The sequence below is a fragment of the Doryrhamphus excisus genome, chromosome 23 (assembly GCF_030265055.1).
Source record: "Doryrhamphus excisus isolate RoL2022-K1 chromosome 23, RoL_Dexc_1.0, whole genome shotgun sequence".
Lineage (NCBI taxonomy): Eukaryota > Metazoa > Chordata > Actinopteri > Syngnathiformes > Syngnathidae > Doryrhamphus > Doryrhamphus excisus.
The window spans coordinates 855,989-868,241 of record NC_080488.1 but is presented as its reverse complement, the minus strand read 5'-3'; the positions used below and the strand labels follow the sequence as shown (position 1 = coordinate 868,241).

The 12,253-nt window shown below is 45.3% G+C and overlaps 1 protein-coding gene across 2 annotated transcripts in view; it reads left to right on the top strand.

Annotated features, from left to right (window-relative positions):
* klhl4 (kelch-like family member 4) overlaps positions 1 to 12,253 on the top strand; it is a 31,780-nt gene that overhangs the window by 7,506 nt on the left and 12,021 nt on the right. For both annotated transcript variants that reach the window (XM_058063758.1, XM_058063757.1), the window contains exons 2-4: positions 10,256 to 10,423; positions 11,163 to 11,299; positions 11,700 to 11,896. In XM_058063758.1, the coding sequence (XP_057919741.1) occupies positions 10,263 to 10,423; positions 11,163 to 11,299; positions 11,700 to 11,896 (495 nt within the window). In that variant the 5' untranslated portion in view covers positions 10,256 to 10,262. The remainder of the gene's footprint in view (positions 1 to 10,255; positions 10,424 to 11,162; positions 11,300 to 11,699; positions 11,897 to 12,253) is intronic.

The following is a 12,253-nucleotide window of genomic DNA, read 5'->3' as shown; positions in this document are numbered from 1 at the left end:
CAGTAACTGCATTTGAGGTACCACATGTGCTTTAATTTGCTGCTGACTCAGCCGTTGAGCAATGTATTCATTCGTGGGGGTGTCGCCAGACAGGAAACAGGGTCTTCTGGGCAGGAATGGAACTGGATCCATATATTGCTCCGTGCATGCGTATCGGTTTTCCTCAACTCCCGCCTCCGAGGTGTGTTTGTTCCATAGAACAACAGCATGAACAGAGTGAGCCCTTTTGTCACTCATACAGTGTCTTTGTCTGGGTGGGTGGAGGCGGGGCTGCTAGCATACACAAAGAGGAGTGCAAAAGAGTGTAACTATTCACATTTAAAGTAGATTGCACTATATTGTCATATATTTATTCATATATTTTTGCAATTGTACTTTTCTTAAAAGTTGAAAATCTCATCTCGTTTTGTTCTCGTATCGTCTCATCTTGTGACACCCGGATATTTTACAACATTGGTTCTGGGACTGTTGCCTTATGGGATATATTTGTTAATAAGTATGTGGTCAAATAATTTTAGCTTTCGCTTTCTCATGCACCCCAAATCATCCATACATCCATTTTCTATACCGCTTATCATTATCACAGTAAAAACGGCAAACTTGTTGTATAATTATAATTATAATGTATAATAATAAATCAAAATGGCAGCTTCACTACTTCCAGTTAACATCTAATATAGTGACTGGTGAGTGGACGTATTAGCTTATATTAGCTTATATTAGCTTATATTAGCTTATATTAGCATACTTTAACGTATGTTTCAGTTCAAATGTAAAGACTAAGACAAGACGGCCAACCTCAGGTCTCGACTCGGACCAACCAATAAAATGGAAGCACTCCGTGGACATAGCGCCACAACGACATCTTCCAATTAGCTTTAGCGGCGACCCAGGCTTTGTGGCGAAGAGGCTGCGGCATCACTCAACATCCTCAACAGCGCCAGGCCCTTTTAGACAGAAAGCCGCGTTATCACATGATTTACTCGGAGCGCCATTAAAGCCGCTTTACAAGGCAAAACGCCATCACAGCAAGTGGCTGCTGCTCGCCGTCTGATTTATCTTCAGGAAAAGTGTTTTGCAAATCCCGATGCCAGACACTCGTATAAGTCTTGTTTTGATTAGATATGACGCCGTGTGCTTGGTAACCGAACATGTCAGTGATGCGTGTGAGTGCATGAAAGTTAAAAGAAGGATGAAACGACCTTTAATCTTCCACGTTGGGATGGACCGCTCCCATGTTTGATTGCTCCACGCACCTGCCGAGGAATCCATGAGCCAAACGCACTCCGACGCTTTGCATCAACTGGACACGTACTTCCTGTAAAATGATATGTTATTCATAGTTGCACGGTTCGGGAATTATTCCGAATTTCCATTCACTTTTGGAAAGAGCTGAACATTCTGCTCTTCATAATTGGCAGATATCCATATTTGGTGGGGGGTCCCAACGTGTGAAGAGAGCATGCATAAAAGATGTGCTCGCTGCCTCTCGGGGGGGATCAGCAGTTCATGTTGGTCATGTAAAATCCAGCAGCGCCATCATATTTGACAATGATGCTGAAATATTAAAAGGGTTGTGCTCCGCGGGATCATAAAACCTGCCCTTGGCCCGACTGCACTGCCTTTTAGTAACACGCATTTACCCACTTTACAACCACGCAAAGTAATCCGACGTATAAAATCAATTTAACGAGATCGCCTTGCTTGGCACGCATTAAACTGATAAAGCTCATAAATGCAGTTTTTGCACGATTATGAGTTCAATGTAAAGCAAAGACCTCTGCCAAGGCCAAACTAACATACTTCCTTGGTGCAGGATACGAGGTCAGCACTGCTGGAAGAAATCGTTTACCTGCTGTAGGTGAGGTTCATGGCTGCTGAGGCACAGGCTGACTCCTTTGGAGCTTCTTTTAAAGTCATTACAGGTTGCTCGTTAGTTGCTTTGTTCAGCTCATCCAGCCAATCCTGAGCTAGTAGCGACACAAAGGCTATCCACAGGGAAACGTTTCCAGGTCAAAACTGCAAAATATTTTATGGTTTCAGACTTTCGTCCCCACCAAAACTTCATTTTTGGAAAACTTCCAGACTGGGAATATCTGAAACCGTATGAACGCTAATTGGAGACAATGGTGGCTCCAAGAAACATGCAGCGAACTCCAGAGTAGTAGCAGCTGGAACGTGTCGTATGTCTGGACGAGGCGCGGCGCACAAGTGGAACGCTGCGTGTCGAACGAAGTAGGCCAGCCAGCGTGTGACACATCGATGGCGAAGCAGACGCGCGGATGTCGGAGAGACACAGCGAACATTCATTGACTCCGGCAGCCCGGCGGCCCGAATACGTCTCACATCATAAATGCTTGACACGTCATTTGTCACAATCCCTCGGGCCCAAAAGACACCAGACTGGTGCCGGATATGAAAAAATGACAATAGCTGTCTGCCATTCATTACCGCCGTGTGGTCTTTGACACGTTGTCAACATTCATGGTTCCTTCATTAGCGGCCATCAATGGACTTGGTCGTAAAGTCTTCATCATTGGAATGCAACAATATGGAGTCATTTGAGTATTAGCTTTACTAGCTCGACATGCTGTATTTGGCTTATGACCGTGTCTTGGAATTAGTCAGATCCCGGATAGTAAGCAGACGCTGACTGCTGAATGTCTTCTGTAGGGAGTCTTTACACATGCCACCAAAGAATTTCAACCAAACCCGGCCTTTTCCTCGTTATTGTCTGCCGAATATCAAATCTGTCAACTGTGAATCAACCGTGGATGTTTGAAGGTTGATGACTTGACATAACAGTAAGGGAAATCAAACAAAAATGACAATAAAACAAAAAGTGTCCTGAAGGCAATTTTTGGACGCTTTGGGGTAGAATTTCACAACTTGCAGTAATGACAGTGCTCACCATGTTTGTTTTTTTAACTGGCCGAAAGACAAATAAGTTGCAAAGTGTAGGACTAAATTGGTCAGGAACACACAAGCTTGGAAAAGGCCATCGAAGTGGTCGTTGTTATGCTGGTTGCCTCTGAACTGAAGCCTTCAGCTGTGCCTAGCACTTCAAATGCTATGCTAGTGGCATTTAGGAGGAACGAGAGTTGGTTCCGAATGCTAATAACCGATCCATTGTGGCTCGGAAGGCTCCTCCTTCCATGTCCCAAAAAACAGACTTGGCCACCAAAGAACAGGTCCCCCTGGTGCCCGCCCTTGACCACTCTTGGCCACCTAATACTCACTGCACTGGATCCTTAGGCTTGCCCTTTCAGGTGGTGGCCCCACAAGTGACCCTGTCCAGGGGCCAGGCTCCAGGGTGAGGCCCCAGTGTCCCACATCCAAACGAGGTGCAGTCCCTCCCTTTGTTCTTTCTCATAGGTTCTTCTGAATCACTCCTTGTCTGGTTCCTCACCCATGACCCGTTTTACCTTGGAGACCCTACTAGGGGCATAAACCCCCTGACAACATACCTGAGCTCCTAGGATCACTCGGGCATTCATTTTCTGGATTGCTTGGTCATGGGTATAATTTAGAGTTTCCAATGCATATTTTGGGAATTTTGGGGAGAAAGCCGGAATACTCAGACAGAACCCACTCAAGCACGGGGGAGAACATGCAAACTCCACAACGGAGATACAAAGCCACAATCTCTCAACTGTGAGGCTATTTAATTGTTAAGTAACCAACGTTTCCCCCAACTTGAGAACAACAACCGCACTTAGCAGCACCACCGGGAATCATGTAGACGCGTGTGGGACCGACCGCATTATCACTAAAGCTAACAAACAAATTGACTAAGTCATTTATGTCATGACCATAATTATCCTTGTTCATACTTTAATAGATATTAATAGCTAACCAGCGCACCGCAGGCGGCTGACTGCGGAGTTGCTAAATCAAACTTTGTGGCATCGAACACGGCCACATATCTATTTGTCCTGTCCCCATCCAAATAGCCTCCACGGTTGGGCCGGAATATACGACCCACGTTAACCTGAATGGAATGGAAACCCTGACCTCCCGCACATAAACACTAACAGAGGTTGGAGTCAGCGGCTGTTAGTTTGAATGATATCTCAATTCCCTCTCCGCCGCCTTGGAAAAGAAATACCGCCGCCTCTCGCGTGTCAGCGGCAGTAATTCAGATATTTGTTGGAGGTCTCATAACGCCAGAAGCGTCCCCGTGTGTGGCGCACGCCGCCGAGGCGGCAAATGACCAAATAAAGTGCCGTTGTCATCTCGGAATGACATCTTTGTGGATAAGAAGCTCGGGGATCGTTCTCCAACAGATGTTGCTCTTTTCTGGATGCTCCGTGTTGAGAAGGTCATCTAGGATAGAAGCTTCAGATTGTGCTTTTCAAGAAGCGTCGGATTGATATTCCACGCTGGACACATTCCATCATTTCTGTTCAAATCAGCATCTGTGGTTTTGACGCCTCGCAAATGGAGCTAATTGAAAGAAAATAATCCCTGACACAGCTTTTCATGAATTTCACACGGATGCTCTTCGGAAAGGCCGGGACTCGGTGCCGCGCTGTCCTGAGGCCATCGTTTGCAGTCATTTACATCGCCGCGGATACGTGTGTGGAAAGCAAATATGAATGTGATTTATGAAAATACTGTATATGTTGTTCAATGTTGCTTTGCAACTGCACACGTTTGCATTGCTAATATCCTCTGCATGGACTAGCGGGTATTAGACACTTTCTGGACCACAGACCATTTTTATGGTTTGGCTTAGAGAATGGGAAAGTCAGAATAGACTTCGAAAAATATAAAGCTATATTCCGTAATCGGATTCTTTGCACAGATGAAACCGAGGTCAACTTCGATCAGGATGATGGCGGGATGAAAGGAGCAGCTCATTATCCAAAGCGGACCACATCCAACATGGTGTCCAAGCACGCTAATGGAGGAATGTTCATCCAACAGGAGTGCTAACAGAATCAGGCAACAGATGAACAGCGAGGTGTTCACCACACAAATGCAGCTAAGCTAATACCGTTGTCTGTCCGAACGTTGCAGTTTGAAGTTTATTCATTCGATAAGGTTTTTTTTTCAAAAACTGATGATCTGATAAATCGGGTTTGTGGTTGAATAGGGCCTACTATTGGTCAAAACGTGTCCATCATGCAGGGGGCTGGATTCACACAAATGCAGCTAAGCTAATACCGTTGTCCGTCTGAACGTTGCAGTTTGAAGTTCATTCATTCTATCACGTTTTTCAAAAACTGATTATCTGATAAATCCGGGTTGTGGTTGAATAGGGGCCTACTATTGGTCAAAACGTGTCCGTCATGAAGCTACCAGACTCTGGGTGATTATGGGGACGCCACTGCTTGGTGAGACACACAATCACCGGACTTGATGGTGAGAACTGCGGGTCTGAATGACCGTACAACAGCCACAATAATCCCTAACGCAAAGACTGCAAGATGAAACTCTACTCGATCACTTCCTGTCCACTTGCCACTCGGCTCCCCTGATACAAGTCTTATTTACGTCCTTTCTCCTATTATGTCTACCAGATTGGATAATTCATTTATCACAGTTGGGTACGGGAGCAATTAAAGGCGGGCTTACAGCATATTGGCAGGTAACGACCCTAAACATATTCCCAAAGCAGGATGGTTCCTCAGTGACTAGTCGGTGGCCTGATCTACGTACGTATGTCATGTGACGTCAGCCGCTAATCTATTTTACTACAAGAGTCAAGCCTCCATTAGCAGACCAGTCGCTGCACAGGAGATGCTTTCTGCAAAGATCTGCACATTTCTCTGTTAACTCATCCCCCCCAAACCCCCCACCCCCACCCCCCAGATACACATGCATCATTTATCTGCATCAGAATGCAGGACTTTACAGTCACGGAGGATCCAACACCGATGGACGTCCTTTTTATGAAAAGAAAAATGATTCTCACACACGCTGAGACTGGGTTCAGTTTGGGTAAAGGTTCAGTGGGGGGGCGGGGGGGTCGTATTTTATTTAGTTGAATCTACTAAATACAACATTACCTTAAAAAAGCCTTGGAATACATTACTTTTTCCTGACCAGATACTTTGCTTTATTATTGTTATTATTTTGTGATGCTTTGATTTTTATTTGCAACAATAATTATTATTATTATTTGGTACTGTAATTCCCATTTGAAATGTATTTACGGTTCAATAGTTTGGTTTTTCGGAACATTTGATGAGTTAAATATTTGTAGTACTTTGTAGCACTTCCAGTTTTCCATTGGAATTTAAGAGTGAAAAATGGAATGATCCTTGAAAAAGACGGATGTGAATTCCTGCCACTGCTCGGATCTCATTAATAAACATCCAGTAGCTGGACTGTTTTTCCCCCAGCACGCATGACTGCCAGCGCACCAGATAGACGGAGCTCATGAAATATATACAGCAGAGAAGGTCTCCGTAAGCTCGACCCAATCTTCTCTCAGAAGCCCCTCAGTGGCGAATAATGGCGGCTTGACGTCGCCGCACAGGAAGGTGCTGGTGCCGGTTCCTGTACCGGGGGTCTAATCTGGGATGAATCATCCCATCAGCCTTGCAGGGGAGCAGCCTGACTGCTGCGGCACACGAGGCGCAGGAAATGACCTGAGATGCGATTATTCAAACATGTCGCCCGACCGCATCTGCTTAGAACGCTTGACGTCACGGCGGAGGTGGGAAGGATGCAAAGACGTCTGCGGAGTAAAAGATGGTGTGAATCCCTGGCTTCGGCACCTCACAAAGGTCAATACGTGCCTTGCTTTTCAGCAGGCGGTTTGATCCCTCGTTGCTGCTTTTCTTTTCATCGCAGTCGCAAAGTAAACCGATGAAAGTTGCAAGTGCCAGCATTTAAAAATGACGGGAATTCAATCCATAACTCATAATCTCCTTTGTATGACGGAGCTGATGACATCATCGATGAGTGACAGCTGCTTGTTTTCATGTACAAGCATGCTAACACGCAGCTAATAACAATATAAATACACAAATAACACAGTTGGAACCTACGCTAACTGGAAAAGTAAAGGAAAATGGCATCGTTACCTGAAAAACACGCTAACGGTGTACGCTAACCGAGGTAGTGTTTCCGTGTGCAAACTGTGTGATTATTTGTTTGTTGTATTTCAAATTGCTCACATTTGAAGTTTTTGATATTTATTTTTTGTATTTATTTGTAATTTGCTAACCACGTAAAACAAAGCCTTTGATTTTGGTCCAGCCAGGCCCGCCACCCCCATGGGCTCCAACTCATGACCTTGGGAGGTACCGATTCTCGCCTGCAACTTTACTATCATTTCCAGCTAAAAGGAACTTCTAATTTTGGCCTTAACTGTTGGGGAAAGCAAAACGCAAATGATGAAACACTTGACTGAAGATGACAGATGAATCAGGCTGAGAAATAAAACCTCGTCTTGTAATCTCCGGCCTAATTAGACCAATTTATATTCCCACACGTGCCAAGTGGGTGCCATACGGACCGACCGGGTTCGTTATCCAGTCTGTGCTATGATCAGCAGCGGACCCTGAGACGTTGTTGTGATGCTTTAGTGCCTCAATAAAATTGGCCCCATACCTTTGACGATTCCACCCACTCCTGAAAGCCAAATATATACCTCAGAGAAATTTACCGCCCCCTGGAACGTGATACCAACGCAATTAGTGTCGAAGAGACCGGCACGCATGAAAAATCCTTTCTAGGAGGCCTTAAAGCCGATACAAAGGCAATGCATCTTGGTTTTATGGCCCCGTTGTTTATCCCGTCTTGTTTGGTGTTCCTGTCTGAGATGCAGGAGTCATTGGGGAATTACCGCGACAAGGCGATGTATTACTCCTCGCACTTAACATAACATCTACGATAAAGACCTGACTCTAGTGAATAGAGAGCCGGGTAAAAAGTTCCAGACTTTTTACAACTTCAAGAAAACTGAGAAGAAAGTCTTAACTTTATAATTGTGTGTTAATCAGGATTAATCAGTCAATGCAAGCCGTTGTGTCTTAGTTCTCCTAGCATGATCCATCTTGGCAAGGGGTCGATACTTTGTGCCGCCAAGCAAAACAGAGCATTTACACTTCATTTGTCGGGATGAATGTATTACTTTTGGAGCTTATCTTCTTCTGGTAGCAGCAGACAACATGAGGTACGTCCGTATGACCCGACGAGGTCCCGAAGATCTGGCTTCACAACACGGTGAAAAGGTCCCCAACATGCGGAAATGAGTTTTTAAACACCATTTGCTGGTTAGCCAGATAACCTAGATCAGGGCTGTCCAAAGTGCGGCCCGCGGCATTCTACAAATATAATTTAGCAAAAATAAATAAAAAAAAATTCACCAAAAAATGGAAAAATCTGTAGTAATTTTAATAAAAAGTTGTAATCTAAGAAGAAAACTTTGTAAATTTTATTGCAATAACATAATTTTATGAGTACAAAACACAAGACTGAATATCTGAATATTAAGAGATAAAAGTTGTATTCTGACATGAAAAGTCATAATTTTATGAAAAAAAAGCAGTTTATTAACCAAGACTAGAAAAATTTTATTTTGTTTCTAACGTTGTAATATTATCAGAAACAAAACAAAATTACATTATATATATATTTTTTTTAAATAAAAATTGCTTTTAGATGTAACAGTTGGTCATCTTGGTAAGAACCTGCGACAACACCAGAGGCGGCGTGCAGATGAAAATCCTTCACGTGATTTGTGTTTCGTATTATTACAGTCGCATATTGCCATAGGCTACGAAGTTATGGAGTCGCAACATCGGGACGTCACATCGATGCCACAATTGGAGTTTGTGCACGCTTGAACGTAACGAGACCAAACAGCCTCAAATGTCAGCATGGACGAGCTCGGCGAAGGACACTGAAGCGAGCGCGTCGTATTGTTCGCCGCGCGTCAGAAGGATTACTGGGATGGCGGTAAAACAGCGTGTAATCTGGCAGGCCTCGGGGACGAGGACGCGGCTTTCCCCCCACAATGTGGCGATGAACAGGCGTCGTCGCTTGTTAAGCCTTCCTATCGCAGACGTGCGCGTGCAGATAAACACGGAGCGTTCGGAAGGGAAGGATGTGCCGTTTGTCCCGGTGGGTTGCGGCTCTCGGTTATCCACTTATACGCGGAGTTCAGTGCACAACCTCGGCTTAGAAAGATGCACAAGCACCATGGAGGACAGACGAGTGTCACATGTTCAAAATAAGCCTGATTTACAGTACATGTTGATCTCTTTCACACAAACACAGAACTAAAACATACTTCTACTTCGTCTACTTCGAAACCCTATACACAAATGTATGGCTAAGTTCAAATCTTGTGACATCGTTGTTACTTCAGAACTACTACTGATCGTATAAATACTCTGCCGCTCACGAGTGGCAGGAGCCAATCACGAGCTATCAGTGCATTAACGAAGGGCTCATCAGGCCAGTGAAAGCTGCTGGAGGTCAACAGTCTCATCTTAGAACAAACACCAAACTCATCACACAGCAACTTGACACTCAAACACAATATAAGTATCCATATGAGTACTAATAAGAGTTTAACTATTTGTATGTTTCACATAATACTTAATATAATACGGCACGGCGGTCGAGTGGTTAGCGCGCAGACCTCACAGCGAGAAGACCAGGGTTCAATTCCACCCTCGGCCATCTCTGTGTGGAGTTTGCATGTTCTCCCCGTGCATGCGTGGGTTTTCTCCGGGTACTCCGGTTTCCTCCCACATTCCAAAAACATGCTAGGTTAATTGGTGACGCCAAATGTGAGTGTGAATGGTTGTTTGTCTATATGTGCCCTGTGATTGGCCAGGGTGTACCCCGCCTCTCGCCCGAAGACAGCTGGGATAGGCTCCAGCACCCCCGCGACCCTCGTGAGGAAAAGAGGTAGAAAATGAATGAATGAATAATACTTAAACTTATATTGGTACATGTTTGTATATTTTGAGGTATACCATTTGAGTGTTAAGCTGCTGTGTGATAATTTTAGCATTTCTAAGATGCACCAGACTGCTCTACTGAGTAATGACGTCCATCAGGTTGACAAGCTTGTTGGGAGTGTTTTTTCTAGCTCATGATTGGCTCCTGTCAAACTGGTCCTGCCTGGTCCACACGGACTTGGACATGTGTGGCTTATAGTCCGTTGTATAGTCCATCTTTTTTCCTCCAAATGTATACATAAGCATTGATGGTACTTTGGATTACAAAGGAAATAAAATCAATACAAATAATTAAAATAGCAAATTCTGCTAATTGTCTCCTCCAGGTTGGCTATGAACACCTTGACCAGAATGAACACCAACTCCTCCGACGAATTCTTCCAGGCCACAAATCACGCGGAGCAGACTTTCCGAAAGATGGAGAGCTACCTGCAGCACAAGCAGCTGTGCGACGTCCTCCTCATCGCGGGCGACCACAAGATACCGGCTCACAGGTCTCACGCTTTCATTGACTATTTCATTTCATCTCCATGTTCAATGCGCAAACGTCATTAAGCGACCAGTGTGAAGTCTGGTCGGGCTTTGCTCCGGTCTTCCCGGCGCTCATCCGTTTGAGCGGGAATCAAATGGTCTTCAGGTGGTGTGCGGAGCGACAGATGCGCAAACACGTTGTTCAGCGGTCTGCGAGCAAATAAAAACCACCGCTGTGATCTAATTACACCTCTGACCTCTCACACGGCCGTGTTGCATTTGAGGCGTGGATTCAAAGCACCGAGGCATCAATATTCCGACATTCCGGCCTGGAGGGAATGCTAGACTAAAACACTTGGATGGAACACTGGATGTATATCAACCTAATAGTTTGTTAGCCACCGGAAAACAACATCCACCCATACATTTTTATTATCCTCACTAGGGTGGGGGTATGCTGGAGCCTATCCCAGCTGTCTTTGGGGGAGAGGCGGGGTACACCCTGGACTGGTGGGCAGCCAATCCCAGGGCACATATAGACAAACAACCATTCCCAGCCACAAATTAGAGTGGCCAATGAAGCTAGCATGTTTTTGGAATCTGGGAAGAAACCGGAGTACCTGGAGTAAACCCGGGCATGCACGGGTTGTTCCAGAACATTCCCGGCTCAAACATGACCTCGTCCTTCTGTAGATAAGGTTACACGGCCAAACATGTTAGTCGGTGTCCATGACAGTTCTACTTGTGTTGCCTTTGCACCAGACTCGTCCTGAGCGCCGTATCCGACTACTTCGCCGCCATGTTCACCAACGACGTGAGGGAAGCCAAACAGGAGGAGATCAAGATGGAGGGGGTGGATCCGGACGCCCTCACCTCCCTGGTTCATTTCGCCTACACCGGTGAGCGCTCGTAAAGACATTCCCAAGCTCGTGTAAGTCGTTAGGAGAGCGTCTGTGATTAAAATGCATCCATCGCCGCTGCTGAATGGCCGCCTATGAAACCACTTCCCTTTCTGCACGGGAACCAATTAGAGGAACCAATTTTTAAAATTAAAAACAGGAAATATTTATGATGATTTGTTTTGCTTTTACGGTGGGGTTTTAAAAACCGTAGTTAGATTTTTATTACGTCAATGAACGCTAACACCCGGGGAAATTTATGCTTATTTTCATCTATTCTGTTGTACGGCGCCAGAAATTACGAGTGAACTTTATATATACCTCCATTACAGTTAGCTTTTTGCCAGCGCGGCTACTTTTAGCCATGGCATTAAGAAATACATCTTCCTTGACATTGTAGGCGTCCTTGAGCTGAAAGAGGAGACCATCGAGAGTTTATTGGCGGCGGCTTGCCTCCTGCAGCTCTCCCAGGTCATCCAGGTTTGCTGCAACTTCCTGATGAAGCAGCTCCACCCGTCCAACTGCCTGGGAATACGCTCCTTCGCCGACGCCCAGGGCTGCGTGGACCTGCTCAACGTGGCTCACCACTACACCATGGTAAGGGGCCGCCTTGCCAAGGCTCAGTTAAACCTGATTAGATGGACGCGTTCTCTCAGACTATTAGGTGTCCGCGATAGAAGAATTCGTCATTCCATACTTGATGCCAAATATTTGACCAGGCAGCTGGTGGCCCTGAACCAACAACCTCCAGTCCTTCGCCGGCATAGCGAGGAATGACCGCCAGTCCCGAACTTACGATATTGGTTGGTTGGACTTTGGTCAAGGTTGTCATGCCAACACTTCGGGAAGTCTATTACTGCTTAAAGACGGATGCTGAGAATGATATTTTACACGTATTCATCAGACATCGTCATGGAAACGGCCCCTACATGCTACATGTCATAATAAAATGCT